Here is a 24483-nt window from a genome sequence, read left to right as displayed (position 1 = left end):
CGTGCAGGCACTCTTGCTGCTAGAAGTGTTTTTGTTACACACATCCCACTCAAAATCATCAACGGCTCATTAATTCTAGTGGTAGCTTTATGTCCTCTTTCACAGCATGTGAACTGGTAGTAGATCTTTGCAAAGGAAAACAGCATTGCATAGAAGTGATGGTAATAGATAAAAGTGGCTTTACAGTTGTAGTGGTTGCTGTCTTCTAGAAGCCCATAGTGAGTGATGGGGAGATATGTAGCCTATGAAGGAACCGAAATGTGAACTAGTCCATAAAGCCACTGGAATTGCATGAGTCTTCTTAAGACCATAGAATTGTAAACATGGATAATTAATATGTTCAACTTGATAAACTATCATAAGTTTTCAATTGTACGTAGAAGGAAGGACAGATAACATTCTTCCTATGTAGTATGACTATGCTATTAAAATGAGTGGAATAGCTAAAACAGTTATTGATGGAGTAATTGAATCACCACCTGTAGGTGACAGCATTTGTGTAATCCTGACCATAAATATAGTAATTAATGTGTGCTGTCATCAGGTTGTTTATGAATTGTACCCCTTAACAGTTTAATATACTGAACCAACATTTTATACTTGGCATCTGCTCAGACAGATGCTTCAGTGTTTAGGAGTTGCTTTTTTGAGACTCTTACAATGTAGGTATGATGCATTGAACAAACTAATGCACTTACCAGTGCCATGATTTTGAAAGTAACACAGAAGAGCTTTTCAACAGCAGAGAAAAAAAGCCTTCCACTGCAGCAGAATACCTTATTGTGAAACTTCTTCTTAAGATGTGTTTCTGTTCCATCAGCTGAACTTGGAAGTTATCATGCATTTGGCTGGCCCTATATAATTGTAGTATCTGTAGCTTTGCGATGTCTCTTTAGGATTTCTGACACTAAATATGTAAAATAATTACATTTTTATAGAAATGTTTAGCTCAGGTTAGATATATGGAGAGATGCAGTCTTGTGATCAAATTCTTGATTCATCTGTATTTTTGTTTAAAAAAAACGGACAGGACTAGTTGTTTCCAGGCAGTTTTAATTACCGCATCAAAGCAGTTGAAAAGGAGCAGAAGCTAATGAAGCTGTTTGCATGCATGCATGCATGTAGAAGGACGTCTGCAGCCTTGCTCATCCTTCTGTCGCATGAAGAGAGTACCTTTGAGGAAACAGACGTGGCTTGCTAGTGGCATTTAATACATGAACCTAATATAGAAACATCTTGTCGGACACTGACTGCGTGTTGGTGTGAATACACAAACCATATGGTGCAGGTAAGCATCACAGAAGAAACATTCAGCCATGTACACTGCATGTAATATCTTCATAATATGTCCAAAATAAATAAACGTGCCTTCCCAAAGGATTTTGCTAGATGAGTTAAACTTAAACCAATCACTTGAGTATTTTTTCACATGTACTATCACATTCAGTGATTACAGTACAGTTGTAAGTCATAACTAGAGCAGCACTATTGAATTGGGATTTAGTGAATCAACACTGAAAATTCCATTGGTTTAATATATTCTTGAAGGCTTTCAGGAATCTGATGGTAGTTGCAGGTTTTTCGGGTTCTTTGGCCATGTTGTGAAGGTTCTTCCTAATGTTTCGCCAGTCTCTGTGGCTGGCATCTTTAGAGGACAGGAGTCAGAACTCTGTGCTCTGTCTGTCCATTGATTTAGTTGGTCTCATTTAGTTATGACTTACATCTGGAATTCAGCCAACATTGTAGAAATTCCCTTAAAATATAAACAGTCCCCAAAGAGAGCTCATGAAGAGCTGGGTTGAATGCAAAAAACAGTTCCAGCTGTTTCCCTAGAAGGTAACCATCCTATAGGGTGTGAGACAACAAGGCAAAATTCTTGTGTACATGTGTTTACTGATAAACACATGAAAACTATTTTGAGTAAAAACTTCATAATAAATTGTTCTCTATAGCTGTTTAAAAACAGAATATCACCTGCATCACTAACGTAGCATTTCTAACACAAGTGAAAAAAAATGGATCAGAAACAAATATTTATAGCAAATATTTTAACTATGGTAGATGTGTTTGCTTTCAGCTCTTGGTCTGTATGTACATGTAGTGCTTATGGATTATTGCATAAAATAGATCTTCCTTCTGGGGAGCCCTCCAGACAGGTTAGGAGGTTATCTACCCAGGATGGGTGGTGTGACCCTTCCTTTTGAAGATCAAGTATGTGACTTGGGCATATTCCTGGATTTGGCCCTTGTCATGGGAATCGCAGATTGCATCTGTCGCCATGTCAGCCTTTAAGCAGCTGAGGCTGACCACACGGTTGCACCCCTACCTAGATGGCCCTAAGATGTTTGTGAACTCAAGGACTGGCTACTAAAATGCTCTCTGCATGGGGCTTCCCTTGAGACTGACCCAGAAACATCAACAGGTGCATAATGTGGCAGTCAGGCTAAGTTCCATCATATTTCCCCAGTCCTGGTCTGCCTGTACTGGTTACTTGTGTTGTAGCAGGCCAGTTTCAAGGTCTTGGTCCTTACCTATAAAGCCTTCCATGGTTTGGGACTTGTTAAAGCATTTTTCCCTAAAAACAACCACCTATACTACCTTATCCTCTCAGGCCATGCTTCTCCCAGCTGCCACACTAAGGGAAGCTATGGAGTCATCTACTAGAAATAGGACTTTCTTGGTATTGGCCCCATCCCTTTGGAATGGGCTCTGGTGGAGCTGCTCCTGGCCTCCTCCCTTATAACCTTGTAAGAGGATGCTAAAAACAAGGGTGTTTACTTAAGCCTTTGAGAGCATCCTAGATTGATCTAGATTGATAATTTGATTATTCCTGTTTGCCATTATTTCAGTTCTTTTGTGATTTATTAGAATATTGTTGTATTTGTGTGTGTTCGTCTTTTATTTTTTAAAATATTTGTGATTTATTTTATGCTTATGTTACTTTGGATGTAAACTGCCTAGAGTGGTGACCTGCATTAATCAATGTGGTATATAAGTGAAAGAAAGAAAGAAAGAAAGAAAGAAAGAAAGAAAAAGAAAAAGCAGTGGTAGCTGTGCTGGCTGTAACAACAAACTGTCAGTCCTTCTTAGGTTTCTACTACTTCTTAAGCCAATCAAAAGAACCCAAAAGTATGTGTGAGATTCTGAGATCTTCAGATCTCTTCATCTTGCACAATGCTACAAAAGGTGGTGGGAGAAAGATCTGACTTCATGCTGAAGTTGTGTTATCTGCATGGTAATCTGAGACTGAAGGAGGAATAATTAGTGCACATTCATGTGATGGGATGCGATGGTTTTAGATATCGTCTGGACTAATCATTATGCATACTGGTGAGATCCTCATAGAAACTTGACAGGAGCATATTAAAATGTATGGTATTGGGAAAACATTTCAAATACATTGGATTTAGCTATTCGACAAGGTAGGAGAGTACATTGGTTATGTTAGTATATTAATATATTTGCTACAGTCTAACACATAAGGCTATATATTAAGAGTTACTGTAAGGAAGAATCTCCTCACTGGGGATGAGAAAAGTACTCAACTTTAATTTCTTCTTCATGGCCTCTGTGAATTCACACACATGGGTCTTTGCGCCTGCGCTGACGTTCTCGGGAGATTCTAGAGCTCAAAGTAACAATTTAGTGGTGTGATTCCCCCACAAGGCATATGCTCCTCCAACCCTCCATTCCCCTCAGTTCCTTTTTTCTACTGAGCTGTACGGTTCTCCTTTGGAAGACTGAGCTTTCTCTTTGGCCTTTTTAAAGCTAATTACAGTACTCAAACAGCCCTTTTCAGGGCTACTATTTTCTTTATCTTTACTCTTTCTTAATCAGTTTGAGCTATTGTTTCTCTTTTACTCCTTTTGTCGCTTTTTCCCGCCTTTTTGATTCCCCCCCCTTCCCTCTCTTAAGGCCTACCAGTTCCTTTCAAGTAGTGCACCTTGTTCCAATAAAATCTCTCTTTCTGACGCTCACAATTAGTTTCTTTTCTTTCTGGGTGACTCTCAACCCACTCACTCTTGCGCTGCCTGCAAAAATCTCACTGGGCCAGTACTCAAACAACACAGAGGCTTAGATCTCACCTTTGGCAAACCACGATGAATCCTTCTTCCCCCTCCAGGGTACCGGTAAGATCCCCTGTTTTATTGGGCGAGAGACTTCCCACAGCCCAAACTGCCCCTGAAGCCGTGGCCTGTGTCCCACCTAAGGATAAAGCATAGAAAAAGAAAATTTCTAAGCCAAAATTGTCTACTAAATCCTCCATTAAACTGATTGATCCCCCTTCAAAGAAGAAATCTGCAGCAAAAACTCCGAAAGCGGATAAGCCCTCCCGCCTTGAGCCCCCTCAACCATCTCTACCCTCTCTCATTTTGGAGGAATCTTTGAGGGACGCTTATGACTCTGCCTCTCATCAGGAGGAGTTCTAACAAATAGTAGTCTCTGCCATGACATCAAGCTTAACACCGAGTATTGGCCGTTTCCTGGCTGCGCACCTGTCCAGCCCGGCCTCAGCCCCTTCCAACCCTACATCAGGGTGGGCAGTTGAAATCTCGGTTTCCGATCCCGAAACTCTCCCTCCGTCTCCCAGAAAACGGAGAAAAGGGAGCATGTCTCCCCACAGAGACCTATGACACTGTATGGAGACTTTCCACCCTTCCCGATGATGCCATACCAGGTTTTCGACCCTTCTTTCTGGCAATCACATTTCGAGCGGTATCATACCGGGCAGAACAAACTCATCTTGTTTCTGAACCATCTCAACTTCCTTCCCCGCAAAATCGGGGTTAAACCAAGAAGCATATGCCGGTCCCTTCGGCATCATCCAAGCCCAAACTTATGATGTCATGGAGCAGGCATGATCACTCACTACATACTCCCATCGATGTCATGGAACGAGCGACCACTTGGGAGCAGCAACCCTACAATACTTGACATCATGAACTGTCACCAACGTCACCTTATTCATCATCTTCCTCTGAAGATGAACAATCTATTTCTTCGCCACTCACCTCCTGATCTCCCCGTTCCTCCTGATGAGACCAAGGATAACCAACCTCCTTCTCCTTCAGAAGATTTTTCCTCCTATTCTCAATTTATATTGAGAATGTCTAAGGCACTTTGTCTTAACATTGCGGAACCTTCATCGCCTGAAACAGATCCTGTTTTCAGCGACATCATTCAGGAAAGGTCTTCACCAGTCAGCCTTTCTTTCAACAAATCCGTCTTACAATTCATTAAAGACACATGGGATAAACCTCTTTCAATGATGCAGATTTCACGCAGAACTGAAAACCTCTATAAATCTCATGGTGATGACACTGAATTCTTAAATAAACATCCTTTACCAAATTCCATAATAGTGGAATCTAGTCAATCTAGGGGCTACAATAAATCTGAAGTCACCCCTATGAATAAAGAAGGGAGGAAGACAGATATCCTAGGTAGAAGGATTTATTCCCTACAGTCTTTCTTATTGGGGAACATCAATTACCAAGCCACTATGGGAGCGTATCAACGCTGTCTCTGGAACAAGGTACTTCCCCTTCTTGAATCAGCACCCGAAGCGATAAAGACTGACCTTATTAATGCCCATTCTGAAGCCATTACTCTTGCTAAACACCAAAGAATTGCTGCATGTCATGCAGCAGAAGCTGCTTCTAAAACATTGGTCTCCTCCATCTCAATATGATGTCATGCCTCACTCAGATTGTCCACAATATCAGACGACACCAAATCATGGGTTGAAGATCTACCCTTGGATGGAACTGGCTTATTCAACAATAAAATTGACAAAATCATGGAGAATGTTCATAAGATATGCAAAACGGCGAAATTTTACTCCAGTCAGCAATTTCCAACCTTCCAAAGGTCTCAGTACCATCCCAATCAACCATACTCCTGGTCCTATTCTCAATATCAATACCAGCAATATCATCCATACAAGCAGTTTCAACCTCAACAGTCAGAATGGTCTCTCCCAACCCCACAGCTGCTTCTGCCTTCCTTTTGCCCCTGCAATGCAACTCATCAGAAGCAACCCCTTCCCAAGAATCAAAGGAAGGGTAAGCAATTCTGAATACTCTTTTTGATATCTCCCTACCCTTAGAGACCTACAACCTTCTTTTCAGACCAGGTTGGCACCATACTTACCTTACTAGCAAAATATTACTAATGACCAATGGGTCCTTGCTATCATTGCCCATGGCTACAAAATCGAATTCTGTACCCTACCCCCTATGGGACTCATCCAACCCATGCCCTTCTCTCCCATCCTTCAAGGCGAAATCACCATTTTAATTTCCAAGCAGACTATTATCCCTGTACCACAATTCAATCGGCATAATGGATTCTATTCCAAATATTTTACTGTTTCCAAAAAAGATGGAGGACTCCGTCCCATTCTGGACTTGAAACACTTAAATAGTTTCATTCGACCCCGTAAATTTTGAATGCTTACCTTAGATACCATTATTCCTTTGCTTTCACAGAACGATTGGTTTGTCATAATCGACCTATAGGATCCCTATTTTCATGTCTCAATGTACCCTTCATACCAATAATACATCCATTTTTATTTTGACAATGCTGTCTACCAATTCTGTTCTCTCCCATTTGGACTCTCTATGGCACCAAGAACTTTTACAAAATGCATGGCACCAGTCGCAGCCTTTCTACGGCTCCAGGGTATAAACATCTACTCTTACATTGAGAACTGGTTGATTGTCACAACATCATACCACGAGGCCATAGCCGCAAGAGACACCACCCTACATACACTGAAGAAATTGGGATTCAGAATCAACCTGGAAAAGTCCCATCTCCAACCAAAAACAAACAGCCAACTTCATTGGGGCAGAGATAGATTTGACACAAGGAAAAATTTCCTCACGAGAGATTCACAAAAATAAAGAAGTCAATTGCCTCATTCCGACCTCTTCAAACAGTGTCTGCACATCATGCACAGCACCTTCTCAGCCTCATGGCCTCCACGACATCGCTGATACTTCATGCCAGACTCAAGATGAGACCACTTCAATCCTGGTTTCTAGCCCTGTTCGATCCCATGATAGACCCCCCCTCACCAAGATGCTATCAGTCATGGACAACCTAGCCACCTAGCTTACATGGTGGTGGACCTACCTTCCAAATTTGCGCATCGGTTGATCCTTTCATCCCTTCAGCCCACAATAGAGGTCACTACCGATGCCAGCCCATCTGGATGGGGGCCCCATTGCTTACATCACAAAATTCACAGCCTGTGGTCGAAGAAAGAACAGACTCTTCACATAAACCACCTGGAGTTACTTGCAACCATAAGAGCTTTCAATGATTTTCTCCCACTTATCAAGGGACAGGTCGTCCAATTAGCAACGGACAATATGACAGCACTTTTTTATGTCAACAAACAGGGAGGCACTCACTCCCTTTCCCTTCTATATCTTGTTGTCAACCTATGGGAGTGGTGCTATCAAAACCAAATATTTCCAATAGTAGTCCATATTACGACAGATGACAACTATCTCACGGACCACCTCAGCCGCCTACCATTGGGAACACACGAATGGTCCCTGAATGATACCGTATTCCGTCAGCTGTGCCGTCGGTGGGGCTCTCCATCAATCAGTCTTTTTGCAACAAGGCTCAATTACAAATGCACGATATTCTGCTCCAGAACCTGGTTGGACAACCACTCGATCGGGGATGCATTCATGGTGGACTGGTCTAAGGATTTCCTTTATCTGTTTCCATCAATACCGCTCATCCAGCGTACAATCATTCGGATTCGACAGTTCAAGGGTCATGTGATTCTCATAGCCCCGAGTTGGCCCCAACAGCCCTGGTTCACTCACCTAACATCGATGTCCACAGACCGGGTCTGTCTTCCTCTAATCCCAGATCTTCTGACTCTCAATCAAGGCATGATCCACCATCCAAACCTGACCTCTCTCAATCTTACAGCATGGAAGATATTCCAGAGGTGATGGAAGTCTTATAACGGGCAATTAAACCTTTGACTCTCTCCTTATATAAAAATAAATGGAAATTATCAAGTACGCCAATGATAAGAACTTACCTGCTGTACCTGTTTCACTTAGTACCTTACTTACCTTCCTCCTCCATCTCTTCGAACTTGGCCTGTCATTATCCACTGTGAGGCTATACATTTCTGCCATTGTTGCCCACCAACCCGACAACTCCCCTTCTGAGAAACTATTCTCACACCCTACTGTCAAGAAATTCCTCAAGGGACTCAACAACATTCGCCCACCACATCAGCGTATTATATCACAATGGTCTGTCCAGACAGTGCTAAATGCCTTAATGCGTCCACCATTTGAACCCATGTCATCTTCAAGCCTGCAGTTACTTACCTGTAAAACAGTGTTCCTTGTAGCTAACACGTCAGCAAAAAGGGCTAGTGAACTTGCCGCCCTTCGATGCGACCCACCCTTTACCCAGTTTCACCCTGACAAAATGACATTGTACTTTGATGTGTCCTTTCTACCAAAAGTGGTTTCTGATTTTTGTATCAACCAACCCATTATCTAGCCATCCTTCTTTAAATCTCCAACGTCTCCACTAGAGCATGTGCTCCATATTTTGGATATCAGGAGGGCCCTATCATTTTACTTAAACAGGACTAAGTCCTACAGGAGGTCCAATAGACTCTTCATTGGCTTCAATGGCCCCCACAAGGGAGCCCCTGCATTGTCTCAATCCATCTCTAGATGGATCATTTACACCATCTCTCTAGCCTATAAGCTTTCAGGAAAGTCACCTTCTGAACACCTTAAGGCTCATTCAACAACAGCCTATCCACTTCGGTTGCCTTCCATCATGGAACCGAGATCCCAGACATCTGCTGGGCTGCTACATGGTCCACACCGTCGACCTTCGTCGAGCACTGCTGGCTAGATGTTAGAGTAAGACAAGATCCTTCATTCGGCAGAGCTGTGTTGGCATCTTTCCTCCCATGATGTCCCACCTGTCGGTAAGTGAAGCTTGCTAGTTACCCATATGTGTGCATTCACAGAGGCCACGAAGAAGAAAGAGAGGTTGCCTACCTGTAACCATAGTTCTTTGAGTGGTCCTCTGTGAATTCACACTACCCACCCATCCTCCCCTCTCTCCGTCACGGTTTACTTAAATTTCTACTCTTATAACACCTGATGGGAAAAAAATCTAGGAACTGAGGGGAATGGAGGGTGGTAGTAAATTGTTACTTTCAGCTCTAGAATCTTTCGAGAACATCAGCACAGGCGCAGACAAGACCCATACATGTGAATTCACAGAGGATCATTCAAAGAACTATGGTTACAGGTAGGTAACCTCTCTATTCTAGTGTCGACAGCATGGTCTAGCTGTACATCCTTTCTATCCTTGGCCAAATACAGAAGCTCTTTGTTAACTAAACTAGGGTGTCTTTACAGAGAAAAAGAAGCTGTGGCTGTACTGCTTGGACTAAAAGCATGTGAGCAAGTAGTGTTTCTCAAATAGAAACCCAGAAATGGGAGTTTGTTACAAGGGCCCCCATTATGATGTCCCGTTTCCTAATCAGAGGAATAACTTGCAGCAGAGAGCAGCTGTTTTGCATTCTTGGTCACCCGCTGATGTTGCCTTGGATTAAAAGACCACAAAACACTTTGGATTCTGCAGCGATCAAGTGTCCCTTGTCACACTCCAAACAAACTATGGCCAAAATCCTGTTAGTAAGTCAAGTTTTCTGTAAGATCCATTGATTCAAATGGGCCTACTCTAACTGGAACGTACTATGCTAAAGTCTCTATGTCCCCACTCTCTTTAAACTTGTCACTTGATGTGTTAGATCTGGGCTCTCCCACAGCTCAAAGTAACAAACATATTTGAATATTCTTCTCTTCACCAATCATTGACACCAACCTGGAGTTGCTCTTATGTGTCTGTTATTGCCACTCTCACTCTGGCATTTCTTACTTTTACCACATAGCTAAGCCTCGAGTAATCAATACTCTACATCACTTGACAAGAACTAAATCAAATAACTTTTATTACAGAAATAGTTACAGTAAATTGTAGTTTTACCTTATCTAATTCTTACTCATATTCCTGTTCTTTTCAGTTCAGTTCTCTCAGACTCTACTCAGAGACTCATAGAGTAATGGAGCTGAAAGGGACCTATAAAGCCAGTCAGCTGAACCCCATGCTTGGTGCAGGAATCCAAGAGAGAAGCCTTTGCACAGGGAGGGTTCTGTGCTCAACTGGTGTGAAACCCAGACAGGCAGTCAGCAATCTCCCTTCTTATCCAGCTAATCCAAACCATTCTCACCAACATTCCATGTTCCATACTTGCCCCATCTCCCACATGTTTATTATCTTTATGTATTCTAAGCAAGTCATATAATTGTGTTTACATAAAACACATTTAACACAACTAAACATCACACTCCTCTCATCAAGGAATGATGGAAAGAAATGACAAAAATCCTGTGAAGCCTCAAGAGCATTGTGTGAAGTTCTAAATCATGCAGTTAGAAGTTGCCTCCACCATCAAGTGACATGTTGATGCTGGCTGAAGAGGGGCTTATAATGCACCATAGTGGCAGTACAACAATGAAGCTAAGCAATTCTTACAAAGAGAAAACGAATTAAACGTTTGAGGTTTTTTTTTTCAAGTTCAGAAATAAAAAATGTTTAAAAAAAGATGATGTGACTGGAATTTGCCAACTTACTCATTGTAGAAAAATGGATAGAAGTATCCTTTTTTCCTCTTACCACACAAGAATTCTGGGAGCCTCTCATGAAACTGATTGGCATATGATTCAGATCATAGTAAATAAACTAACTTTCACACATTGGCTGAAATCCTGTTCCACATGCACAATGGTGATTATGTCATTTTCATTGGCAAATCACATCTGAATAAGTCAAATCCCTGCTGATTGAAGACAGTTTTGAGATGTACATAACTCATGCACAGTGTGATACAGTTGTGTGCATCCTGAAATTGCAAAGGAAACCTTTAATCAGTGATTTCCTGCCATTGCTGATGTCATCCCTGTTGTGCCCACAGAACTGTGCAACAGGATTTCAGGTGATACGTAATTTGTGGCATTAGCTGATACTTGCTTTATGACTTTAGGAAAGAATTAATCAAAATTGAGAGGCTAGATTTGTTAGTTATAGGAATGGATGGTTTTACCCAGCCTGATGGTCTAGATAGTGGATTCTGGGAATGACAATCCATCACTTCATGAACTTTCCAAACTCAATTTGAGGCAACAGTACCACTGAATATCAACTGTTAGAGAACAGCATTGAGAAAGAGCTGTTGTCATTATTTCCTGATCATGGGCTTTGTATAAATGTCTGACTGGCCTCTGTGGAAAGCATGATCTTGGGTTAAATGACTGTTAGGCCTCATCAAGTTTTTTTTCTTTTGTTTTGTTGTGTGCCATTAAGTCTCTTCTGCCTTAAAAAAGGCCCTACTAGGGTGTCTTAGTTTGTGACATGTTGGAGTGGTCAACTATTGCCGTCCCGCAAGTGAATTTCCACAGTTGAGCAGTGATTTGAACACAGATCTTCTGAATCCTAGCCTTGACACTGTCTACTACACCATGTCAGTTTTCATCCAGTATGACTATTTTATGTGTATTTTATCCTAATACTAAATGGAAAAATAGCACAGGCTTACACATGTATAGAAACTGAATGTACATTGTGATTGGTTGTTAATCAGTGGTCATATTGGTAATCAAAATATATATCTATTTCCTCATGGAACCTGCTTTGAGTAGGCTTGCTACTCCCTGATCAGTAATTCTTTTTAGTTGTGTTTGCTTAATGACACATTTTAAGCCTGTATAAGTGGTTTTTATTGTTTTTAGCTGATTACAATATGTCTGCTGTTTTTTTAAAAACTTCATAAGTGACACCTCTAAAATGCCCTACATCTCATTTTTCTTTCTGATTCCTGCAAAGATACGCTATTGTACAGTTAAACTATACTAGTAGTTAATAATAGTTTAACTACAATAGCGTATCTTTGCAGGAATCAGAAAGAAAAATGAGATGTAGGGCATTTTAGAGGTGTCACTTATTGAAGTTTTGTTTTTGTTTTTTTAAAAATAGACGTATTGTAAGTATACTGGCAGCTAATAATTTGACCAAACTCCAGGAGGCAGTGGAAGACAGGAGGGCCTGTCGTGATTTGGTCCATGGGGTCACAAAGAGTCAGACAGGACTTAACGACTAAACAACAAGAACAACAAGCAGCTAATAAATAGTTACTTTGCACTATCAGCTTACAGTGTATTGAATTCTTTGCTCTAGGTTTTTTTTTTTAATGCAGGTAATATGCACCTTTACTCCCTTAGGTCCCAGTGAACTTGGAATAACTGAAGAGAAATTTGTTTAGTCTTGACACTGCACAATTAAAAATGAATGGTTTCACAAACCTTCACAATATCTGGTCACCTCTCATCAACTTGTGTTCTTGTTTCTTCTTTAGTAAGATAGATTCTTTTCTTAAAATGTAGATACTGTATAATGTATCAGAGTTAATTGCCATTAACTGTACAACATCAATGTGTGTATATGTTCTTTCTTTATTTAAAGCCTGAGACAGCTGCAACACTGAAACGCACAGTTGGAGCTCTGATGGAGAAGGGAGCAGTAGTAAGGAATTTGGAAAACCTGGGAGAAAGACAACTGCCATATCGGATCTTAAAGCATGATGCACATCACAACAGAGGAGGGTATGAGTTACATTAGCCTGACATCTAGTTATCTAGTTTGTGTAGACCTTTGTTAAACAATTGTGCAGGGCCGTGATTGAAAAAAGCAATAGGAACATACAGAAGCATGAGGTATGCAGCTGTGGCATGGGAGTTATCCCAGCAACTCTTTAAACTGCTTAACAGAGGATCTAGTCATCAGTTCTCTGTATATGTGTTATATGTGTTGGATTGCAGCTGAAATTCTGACATCATTGATAAGATCCTCTAACTTTACAATAAGAAATCAGTGTAATTTATATATCCATGTCTTTCCACATTTAAAATTTTATCTCTATCCTGATTTCTTCACAACACATACTTGTATAGCATGTGTTTTAACAGCTGCTAAAAAATACACAAGTATTTGGGCAAAGAATTGTTCAGACTGATTTGCCATTTAAATAGGCTTATGATTACTTTTTTCACAGCAGCACTGTAAATATACCACACATTCCTGTGCCTTTTTCTTCAGAAGTAAGCTTCATTGGTTTCAGAGAGACGTACTCCCAGCTGAGATGTGTGCATAAGACTATAGATTTAGCTGCTAATGTGTACTTCACAGTTCCTTGGTTCAGAGAGATGTCTTTTGCTTGCTTTTTTATTCTGTGCCAAATATGTTTTTTTCAAAGAATTAATGACTTGAAAGATACTATTTATTTTCTTTTGCTTGTGTATTGGTTCAGGCTTGATTCATTCCCTTTCATTCATCTGAACTGAAGTATAGTTTTGAGGCTATTCATGGTACAGTGCTGAATAAAGCTAACTATGCGTGATTGAAAGAACAAAAGCATTATTGTTATAGCATCTTAATAATAATTATGTACTGTGAAGTGAATTCTGCTTTTTTATTACTCTCTCCAGGGTTTTCTAGATATAGAGTACTCACAAATAGTTTACCATTCCCTTCTTCTGGGGGCATTCTGGAACATGCAGCTTGCCCAAGGCAAGGCTGGCCCTTCTCCCAAGGGGCACAGTCCCCTTAGGTATACATCAAGATACAGTACCTAACTCACCGAGCGATCCGGCTACTTAATTTGAGTCAGATGGCTTGGGAGGGAAGAAAACCAGTGCCAGTATTTGCTTTTTATTACCAACAAATACTTTATTGGTATATTGAGAACAGAATGCGGGATGTATAATCTAATTGCTTAATATTGGATTTATTTTATTTTTGGTTGTCACTGTTAAAATTCCCCGACACGTTTTGAAAGAAAACTGCTGCTCAAGAAGGTTGGAGAAATGTTGCTTGGCAACTGTGATTCCACTGCACCAGCATTCAGTAATCAAAATAAGAATTTGCAATCTTTTTTACTAGCAGTTTAAGATACAGATGTGCATAACTTGTTGGGCAGTCTGTGCAGCTTGTCCTTTTTCACTTACAGATATGTCAGATGGTAGTACTGAACAAATTGCTGTGATGCATCTCGAAAATAGAAGCTGCTCCAACATTAATTTGGGTTTTCAGAGCCTATTTTCTTTCAAAAAAACAAAACAAACAAGTGATATGCAGATTGCTAAACAAGCCACCAGGTGCGTCTTCCTTAAGAATAAGATAACTTTTGAAAAGAAAATGACAAGAAAAAACAGAAAAAGAAAAACTGCCCCTTCAAACCCTAAAGGGTTTTTTCCTTTTAAAAAGATACTTCACTATAGATGGCAGATATATGATTTATCATGAGTAGGAGATTGGTTATCATTGTTTGTCTGTAGAATTTGGTAGCGCATACAAAGGGAGCTAGTACTGTTTCCATGATGTTGCAGCCACCTGAATAGACTACTTTTTAAAGACTACAACTCCCAGAATTCTTGGTTAGAAGTTGTCAGTTAGCCATGGTGGCTGGAGGGTTTCTGGGGAGTTGTAACTAAAAGTATCTTTTTCAGACTTTGGTTTTTCCCACTCCATTCAAAAGTTACATAAAGAAAATGTGTCTCTTTAGTGAAAATTTGAAGGTGTGCAATCAGAGCCAAAGCAAACATTTTGCTGTGGTTGTTTCATCATTTTTCACATCCTGCAGTACCCTGCTTGGGGTACATCTTGTATTTCCAGATGTGGTCTTGTGCTTTGCCAAGCATGTAAATACATAAGCCACACTTGCTGCATAAAACACAACCAAGATTGGCATCAGTGAGTAGACACGAATAGGACTGTCCACTAACAGTTTTGTTAACATCTGCTTTACTATGTTAGTAGTAATTAGGCTTAAATAGTAACTGGTTATCTAAATAATAGGCGTAAGCATTTAAAGACATGTTTAGGACACAATTCTGTACCATGGGGAAAATGTGGTCCTCCAGTTATCGTTTCATCAGGCCTAGCCAGCAGAGCTGTACAAAGAGCGGTTTCCCCTGTGTCAGAGCCCCTCCACACTTGGGACGTGGTGGTGCTGCAGGCTAAACCGCAGAAGTCTGTGCTGCAGGGTCAAAAGACCAAGCAGTCATATGATCGAATCCACGCGATGGAGTGAGTTCCTGTCGCTTGTCCCAGCTCCCACCAACCTAGCGGTTCGAAAGCATGTAAATGCGAGTAGATCAATAGGGACCACTTTGGTGGGAAGGTAACAGCGTTCCGTGTCTGAGTCATTTGACCATGGAAGATTGTCTTCAGACAAACGCTGGCTCTATGGCTTGGAAACAGGGATGAGCACCGCCCCCTAGAGTCGAACACGACTGGACAAAAAATTGTCAAGGGGAACCTTTACCTTTACCTTTACCTAGAGCCCCTCCGTTGCAGCGCTGGAATCTGCTGCTGGTTTTATTCTAGACGTCTTCTTCTGGGCCAAGGAGTATTGACCTGGAAAACCCTCTCTTCACTTTATTTTGTAGAGAATACATTCAGTCCACAAGGCTCTCTCACATGCAGACCAGTTCTAACTGTGTTTTTAAAAGATCATTTTATTTTATTTTTCCCCATAGGTGTTTACTATAAGTGTCTGACACCTCTGGGATTCCTAGTTTGGTTCTTGCTATTTTTCCTCCCAGCCTCACAATCTGTGGTATTCATCTTAACTTCATAAGGCTTCTGTGTTAGAATCTAAAAATTACTCTGGCATAATAAGATGCTGAAGATCACTCTTTTTAAAAGCATGGAAATTTTTCTGGCCACTGCCTTAACCGGGTTCTCCCTTGGGTACTTTGTTGAACTAGATCTGCTGAGAACTGTTCTCCCTGTAGGATTCCAAAGCAAGCTTTAGCCCAGGTGCTTCACTGGTGCTGATTAAATTTTTTTTAAAAAACCCATTTGCCAGTACATTTGTTAGTAGGTTTAAAACTGAAAAAATAAATCTCAGTTTGGGTATAATTAGATGTCCAGCCCTCCTTTTTAAAATACCTATTTCTTTGATCTGAATTATGTGTTCAATGGATTTTTCAGTTAGTTCTTCACAGTGCTGATATTATAATAAAGGGAAAATATTATTCTATATTTTAATTGTCCTTTTATTGATCATGCTTCCAGGTAACCAAAATATGGCTTCTACAATGAAACAGTGGAAATTTCCTGATTTGTTCATTTCATGCTCCGGATATCTTCTGTTAGAAGCATTGTTTATTCAGTTTCCTTGGATCTCTAGATATTTCTTCAACTTGCTTTCTCCCCACACCCATCTCCAGACCATACCACTTGGCCATGTGAAAAGCTGCAATACTTGCACATCTATTCACAGGGCATTGTTTTAAATTAAGGCAAAGGTAATGCAGCTTTGCATGTTCATAGAATTGCCAGGGAGCACACACTGTGGTTGCTATTGGCTTCTGGTGATAGGCAGAGTTCCAGCACAGCTCCTAAGCTGCCAGTTGTTTTTTTCTTCTTTCTTTGTTTGAAGCATACCTAAGCTGTAATTATAAAATGGAAAAGGAAGGTCTTTGTGAAGCAGAAAGTCTTATTTGTAGATACAGATCAGATCCACATGTACTGGTTCTGGTGCTGAAAATAGGGCAGTCTGGTGGAGCTAACCCACTATCTTGTCCTTAGTGGCTGCTTTTTTCCATGAAAAAGCACAACAAAGGCAGTGTAGTGACAGCTCATCTGTCCCCTCCCCTTTTATTTTGATATCAGCACACACTGCAGTGGAAATTTCCACTGCCTGTCTAAGTGAGCAGGAGGAGAAAAAAACCTGAAGTTGTAAACCATCCTCTCTTTTTTTTGGTCCAAATCTGTTTTCATTTTAAAGGCACAACATGAAAGCAGCTTACTATTCTCAGGTGGTAAGGTAATAGAGCAGGAGATAAAAACATTAAAAGGGCTCTGCTGCGAGTGTATAGTGCTTGGGGATCATTATATATGGGATGCAGGCATTATATGAACAGAATGTTTTGCATCACTTTAATTGGGTAGGATTAGATGAATTATAAGATCCAGGGAAATCTTGTTGCGCCGCCACCCCCCGGCCCAATTCTTCCCTCACTCTGTTTGTAGTAAGATCTCATTCAAATTTGATTACTAAATTCCACATAAAAGACAGTGGGGTGGACCTCCTTGACCAGAGTCAGCCAAGACTAGATCTTTAAACTGGCACTCTATAAATTCTATATCTGTGCACATATATATTTGTATATACAGTGGGGTCTTGACTTGAGAACTTAATCCGTATTGGAAGGCGGTTCTCAAGTCAAAAAGTTCTTAAGTCAAATCTGCATTTCCCATAGGAATGCATTGAAAACCGTTTGATCTGTATCTGCTCTTTTCCGTCCATAGAAACTAATAGGAAGCTGCTATTCTGCCTTCGACCACTAGAGGGGGATATTTTGCTTCTTTTTTTTCCTTAGGTCAAGAAAGGTTCAGGGAAGGCAGGGAAAATACAGTCCAGGCAGTTCAGTACCAGGCAGTCTGAAGACTGTCTCCCAATCCACTCTCTAAACGCTGGGAGGAGTGAGGAAGCAGACAGGCACCCTTTTCACTGGCCAACAGTTAACTGAAAGTTCAAATTTTGCACTTTCCCTGCCTCCCACGTGGGTTTTTTCAGTTCTTAACTCAAATCTAAGTATGTAAGTCAAGTCAATATTTTCCTATGAGAGTGGTTCTTAAGTCAAAATGTTCTTAACTCAAGCCGTTCTTAAGTCAAGACCCCACTGTATATGTTTGTGTTTTCTGTACTGTCAAGTCAAAATCGACTTACAGCATCTCTAGCAGGGCTTTCAAGGTAAATTATATATTTAAGAAGTGTTTTACCAGTTCCACCCCCCCCCAGTGAGTTTCCATGGCCAAATGGGGATTTGAATCCTATTCTCCGGAATCCTAGTCTGTCAGTCTGTCCACTACACCACACAATGAATCCATACACATATATATGGATATATAATTTTCTGTATGCCAGTTTGAGGATCTAATCTTTAATGACTCTGATCAAGGAGGTCTGCGCCATGTATGTGTATGCTGGCAGGATAGCTTGGTGTGTTAGGTATTTGGCTGCAGGCCCAGAGACTGGGAGTTTGATTCCCCGTTGTGCATCCCAGAAGAGCCAGCTGTATGGCTTTGAACAAACTGCACAGTCCCAGGATAGCCCCAGAAGGTACGAATGGAATGGTAGGCCATTTCTGAACATTCTCTGTCTAGAAAACCCTGGGTTATATCAGTCAGAATTGACTTGATGACATTGTTGTCATTGTTGTACATGTGTCATTCTTCATATGCCTCTTAATTCATTATTAAATGATTCTGTGCTTGCCAGACTACAATGATCATGGTTCATACATAAATCGGTTGTATATATGTAGCGCATCTTGAGAAGAAAGGCAGGTTATAAATATTTCAAATAAACAAACAAAATGTATTTTGTGTATACTTTTATTTTATTCCTTTAAGAGAACTTTCTCATTGCAGATAGAATACAGTATTTATCTGGATAGTTCCAATCAGGACTTAAGTGACACAAAGGCATATCCGTTTCTATCTGTGCTGGGAATGCTTTATTTCCATTTTGTTTTAATTTGTATAATGTTTTCGGAACATCCCTATATGTGAAGCGCAAAAGAAATGTATGTTGAGTATGTTGGACTACAACTCCCATTGTCCTCAGTTATTATGACTACAGTGGACCCTTGACTTACAGACGGCTTGAGTTACAGACTTCTCTGGCCGCAAAATTTAGGTTTGACTTGCAGCCTGAGAATTGACTTACAGACCAGAAAAAACCCAAAATGGAACAAAAACGGCCTGTTACGGGATTAATTGGTTTTCAATGCACTGTAGGTCAATGGAGACTTGACCTACAGACCTTTTGACTTGAGAACCGCCTTCCAATACGGATTAAGTTCTCAAGTCAAGACCCCACTGTATTGAAGAGCCTCAAGTCAGGAAAGGGCATTTTAATCAAACAACAGCCTCCAATTATCCACTATTGTAAGATACTATTCTCCCTGGGAGCTAGTTGCTAAGATTGCTAGCAAAATCCCTAGTGACAATAACTTAGGGTTCAGAATGAGATGATGACATATAAAGCATTGCATCTAGTTAGCCCTTCCTATAAATAGAACAGTTTCTGTCACTTTAAAAGGAAGATGTATGTATTCCCTACTCCCCTGGAGGCTGGGTCTCCTCAAAATCTGGTTTGTAGAGGCCCAGAGGTGCCACCCCTGTAGAGGAACTACAGGGGTGGTAGGGGAAATTCTTGTTGTGTGAGTGGAAATCACCTGGAATTTTACTTCTCTTGGTATTGGCCCACACCTTTTAAAAAGTATTATAATTGTACTGCATTTTAGGACCCAGTACATCAATATTCTCTCTGATAATGAAATATTTTATGTATAAAGTTTTAAAGGAATCATATTATTTTAAAAGGAATGTTCGTGCTCTACCTATCAAAAATGTTTTAAATGACAAAACCTTCTTAAAATGGCTTTAAAGGTATGGGCCACTTTGAGTCATGTTCAAACAAAATAATTCCGAACTTCTGAGCATTTTCTGAAAATAATTCAAAACTCACATTATTTTCCCAGATAATTAGAACATTTTCAGCAGCTTAAAATTACATATTGTTTTGGAAGCATCCATACAGTGCCATCAGCACTAATTAATATTGTTGTATCATTGTTGTCTCTGTCTATGGCAACTATATGAAAGAGATATCCAAAAAAGGAAAAAAATAATAAGAAAGTCCTGTCCTGAACATTCCTGCTCAGCTCTTAGGAAGTCAATCTGTTTGTATTTGTTCTTCCTCTTTTCCTGCTGCCCTCAACTCTTCCCAGTATTATTGTCTTTTCCAGAGAATCCTGTTGTCTCCTTATGTGCCCAAAGTAGGACACTCTGTTTCGTCATTTTTGCTTCCAGAAATAGTTCAGACCTCATTTGCTCTAGGACCCACTTATTCATCTTTCTGGTAGTCCAGGGTATCTACAAAGCTTTCCTCCAGCATCGTATTGCAAGTAAATCAGTTTTTTTTCCTGGTGGCTTTCTTTACTGTCCAACTTTAACACCCCATACATAGTGATTAGGAATACAAGAGTGGATAGATAATTTTTGTTTCCACTGACACCAAAAGTCACTGGAGACCAAAAGATCATCAAGTTTCCTTATTCTTGATGCTCTTTTTAAATTCCTCCATTGCTAACCTTTTGAGTCTCAGTCTTCTGATTTCTCGGCTGCAGTCTCTATCTGGATTGATGATTGAAGCAAAGTACTGTATACAGAATCTTTACTTATTTTTCAGTTTCTTCATTGTCAACAGTAAAGTTGTATAGTTTTTCTTTAGCAGGCTGGACAGCTCAGTGCTTTAGGTATCTGGCTGTGGAGCCAGAGGTTGGGAGTTTTATTCCTCACTGTGTTTCTTGTGAGTAGAGCCAGTCTGTGTGGTCTTGGGCAAGCTACACAATCCCAAGCCGCCCTCAGACGAAGGGAATGGGAGATCACTTCTGAGTATTCTCTACACGGGGAACCCTGAAAAGGGTTGCCATAAATCAGAATTGATTTGATGACACATGATTATTATTATTTGTTCTTCTGTAATAATGATTTTGGTCTCCATATTCAACTGCAGTTCTTGGGCATTTTCTTTTTCCGTTTCCACAAAAGGTTGTTTCAAGTCATTGCTGCTTTCTGCCAAGTAAGATGGTGTCATCTGCATATCTTAAATTATTGCTGTTTCTCCCAGCAGTTTTCATTCCTCCTTTATCTGAATCTAGTTTGGCTTTCCATATGATGTATTCTGCATACAGATTGAATTAAGAGGATAAAATGCATCCTTGTCTGACATCTTTGCCTAGAGGAAACCATGCTATCTCTCCATAGTCTCTCCTAATAGTAGCTTCTTGTCCACAATACACATTATGCATCAGGACAGTTTTCTGCCTTACTAACTACCCAGTGCTAGCTCACAAGCCCCACTGGAGATTATGATATTCTTTACTATGTTGTTCCCCTTTGTTATCTATAGCCTGGGATTAATTAAGCCACCAATTGTTGTCATTGTTTACTGAACAATGTTTCCTGGAGGGGGAGCTGAATATCAACAGGGGTGCTAATGGTTGTTGCCCAATGTGAAATGCCAGATAATCAGTTACTTTTGTCCAGAAAACAATTAGTCTCTTTGATTTGTATAACTGTATAAATATTTGCCATGCTGTCCCACTGTCATGTCTGGAGAAGTGGACTTGTCCACAGAAGCACACATTAAAATATTGTTGTCTTTTTTAAAAAAATTCTTTTTGCCTGACATACTAGTATAGACTAATACCGCTATCTCTTATAAAACTAAGTTTGGTTAAGAGGTTAAATTGATATACAAAGTATTCACAAATTCTTACTTTGTTACTATTATTTTCTTTTCCACTCCTCCAGGTACTTCTTGGTAGACTTTGAATCTCCACCAACAGTTGTTTCAGCCACGCTGGAACACTTAGAACGTGACATTGATATAATCAGATCTACTATAGTAAAGCATAATGAAATAAAGAAAGAAGAATGTGCAGGCATCGATCCAGTCAGCCGTGCAGAAAGACTAATCGAGAAGAAAAAAATAAAGAAATAAAAACCACAGAGATATTGTAACCACTGATTTGTAACCAATTGTAAGCATGTATAATTGATGCATAGTAACTAATGATGGTATTGACATGGAATATGGAATGTTGTTTCAGCAGACTGTGGAGTCTGATGCTTTTGCTGCAAGTTGGAGTTCCTCTGTCTCTGTATATTTGATAATCAGGGTGTGTCTTTTCCTTTTAGAGCAGCGGTCCCCAAACTTTTTGGGGGCCACGGACTGGTTGGGGGGGAGTGAGGGGGGGAGTGAGCTCCATGCGTGCGGGGGCACCCCCGCACTTGTGTGGTGGGCGAGTCACGCTGACACGGTGGTGTGTTGCACTTGCAGGGGGTGTGCTGTGAGCGCGACACACCCCTGCAGGCGCAACACACTCCTGCAGGTGTGACACACTCCTGCACGTGTGACGCCCACTGTGAGCATGACACGCCCCCATGCAGGTGTGACACACATGCTGCACATGTGTGTGTGTGGGGGTGGAGATCCATACCCGTGGCCCAGTTCCGGCAAGCCCACAGACCAGCACCAGGCTGCGGACGGGGTTGACGACTCCTGTTTTGAAGTATTACAGTGTTCAACTTCAATCTGTTGTTGAAGTTATCCTTGCCCCCAAAGGCTATGGTTTCCATCTTGTGTGCCTTTAATTGTGAGTAAATCCCACCCTGAAGCAAAGGAAATTGCTTCCGAATAAATATGTGTATGATTTGGAACATACATTGATAGTACTTTTCTGCAATATCAATATTATATAATGTGAATATGGAAACTTTTAAAATTAATGTAATAAAATTCCCAAATCAAGCCATTTACAGTATACAGTCTGGTTTATAAAGCATAGTAAAAGGGAAGAAACTACAGTACAATGTAAATTCTGTTCACTACCACTCTGCTTCTTGATTTTAATGCAGGTAAACTCTGCTGAATGCTAGTTTAAGTGCTATATTTAAAAGCATTTAATGGGCTAAATTTTTTATTTTATTTTTCAGAATAGAGCTAGATAGCAATCTTGCTGGCCCCCCAATAATGTATGTTGTCCTAAACAAAAACTTATCTATTGTCTCATCCTTTTTCATATGCAATTGGTATATAGGCTTGATAGTTTTACAATACAAAGTATCTTCTGTGAATATTCAATCTATGATTCTGTGATGAACAATTCAATAAAACTTTAATTTCACTATTTTATTCTCAGGGTATTAATATGAATAACATCAAGGTAAGTTTAACTTTATGCAGAGGGAGGCAAAGAAAAAGATTCTAGGGGAGCAGTTCCTCCAGGCACCCCATGAGTCATGCACACTACCTTGCTGTATCAGTTGTTCCACTTGAAACAGCATTCACAAAGAGATTTAGCCTGCACTTAGCAGATTGGTGATTAGAGTGACTCTCCAACTCTGAAGGCTTGTGTTCCATATTAAGTCCTTGCTTTCATATACATACAGTGTTCTGTAGAGCCTGAGCCTGAAAACCTATGCTCATACCTGCTTGTTCTATTCTAACAAAAATCAGTAGTCATTGCCTGTTGACTGAAGCAAGAAAGGATGGTATGAAAAAACAACCATGTGTCCCTTAAGGTAAAAGCAGGTCATCATGCTAAAAAAAGCCAGAGAAAACTTAAAGGTATTACTGTCTGATGTGTCTCTTCCAGTGTCAGCTAGGGAGAGAGACTTGCTGGGGGAAAAAGGTTACAAAGAGCTAAGCAGGGCCCTAAATAGTTATTTCTCTAAATTGCAAACTTATATATGAACAGTCCACTGTTTTATTCACTAATTGACACCAGTTTATGCTGATACAGATCCACATCTTTCAGTCACCTCATCTGCATCGCTCCACATGTTCCTTTTTCATTCTAAATGTGAATGAATTTAATTTTCAGGTAAGTAATCAACTATTTTAACCTTTTGTTGTTATTATTATTATTAATTTTTTAAAAGCTCCCAATAGAACTGAAACTTTGTTATGAAGGTGTACACTGACTTCATTCCGAAGTACTGTATCCCTGCATATAGTACTTTTCAGTAAGTTTAAGCAAGAAGACAGCAAATCTTTCTAGGATCACCTAGAAAATAAGTAGTTCAACAGTAATTTTATTTTTATGACGGAAAATCATGCAGTGTCATTTGTCTTCAATTTGCTTGCATCTGTTACCTTTTTAAATATCACAAAGTGAAGGATATTTGAAGTGCTGAAATGACTGTCAATGATGTAATTATGGCCAAAGTCAAAAGAGTGTCTTTGGCCATAATTATGATTCCAGCCTCAGGGATGGCAAGAAGAACTAAAGCATTTGCAAAGTGTAGTGTCTTTCAAATAAGAGCTCACAGAAATGTCCCCAGTAAGTAGAAGTAAACAACACAGTTCTCTTAGCATGAACTAACATGACTGACACTGAGGCTATTTAGTATGTCTATGAGTTTTTGGAGACAAATGGGACTAAACAAACATCAGCAAAGCCAACTTTGCGATGGCTTGAATCTAACTGGTAAATTTCAAAACCCAGTTCTGTTCTGTTGAAAGTAATGGGTTCTGCACCCCATAGCATCAGTAGACATAGGATTACTTTATTTCCAATAAATTATCTCTCCTTTTGGAAAGGCAAAGACCAGTGTGATGTGTATAGACCTTTGTATTCAGGAGATCTGGGTTCAGATCTATACTCCCATATGGAAATTCACTGGGGTGCAGCAAACTATTCCTTGTACCACTAACATTTTGGGTCACAATAAGCTGGAAATGACTTGATAGCACATAGCAAT

At 40.2% G+C, this 24483-nt stretch overlaps 1 protein-coding gene across 3 annotated transcripts in view; it reads left to right on the top strand.

The window, feature by feature from the left end:
- Window positions 1-21721, top strand: part of MRPS6 (mitochondrial ribosomal protein S6) — a 41469-nt gene extending 19748 nt beyond the window's left edge. The window contains exons 1-3 of one of the 3 annotated variants that reach the window (XM_020796281.3): window positions 1265-1288; window positions 12598-12737; window positions 21529-21721. In XM_020796281.3, the coding sequence (XP_020651940.3) occupies window positions 1280-1288; window positions 12598-12737; window positions 21529-21718 (339 nt within the window). In that variant the 5' untranslated portion in view covers window positions 1265-1279 and the 3' untranslated portion in view covers window positions 21719-21721. The other 2 variants (XM_078388900.1, XM_020796280.3) reach the window with 2 other exon arrangements.
- The last annotated feature ends 2762 nt before the right edge of the window (window positions 21722-24483 follow it).

Source organism: Pogona vitticeps, chromosome 3, assembly GCF_051106095.1.
Source record: "Pogona vitticeps strain Pit_001003342236 chromosome 3, PviZW2.1, whole genome shotgun sequence".
Taxonomy (NCBI): Eukaryota; Metazoa; Chordata; class Lepidosauria; order Squamata; family Agamidae; genus Pogona; species Pogona vitticeps.
The sequence above is the reverse complement of the archived record's forward strand: the minus strand, read 5'-3'. Positions and strand labels throughout refer to the sequence as shown.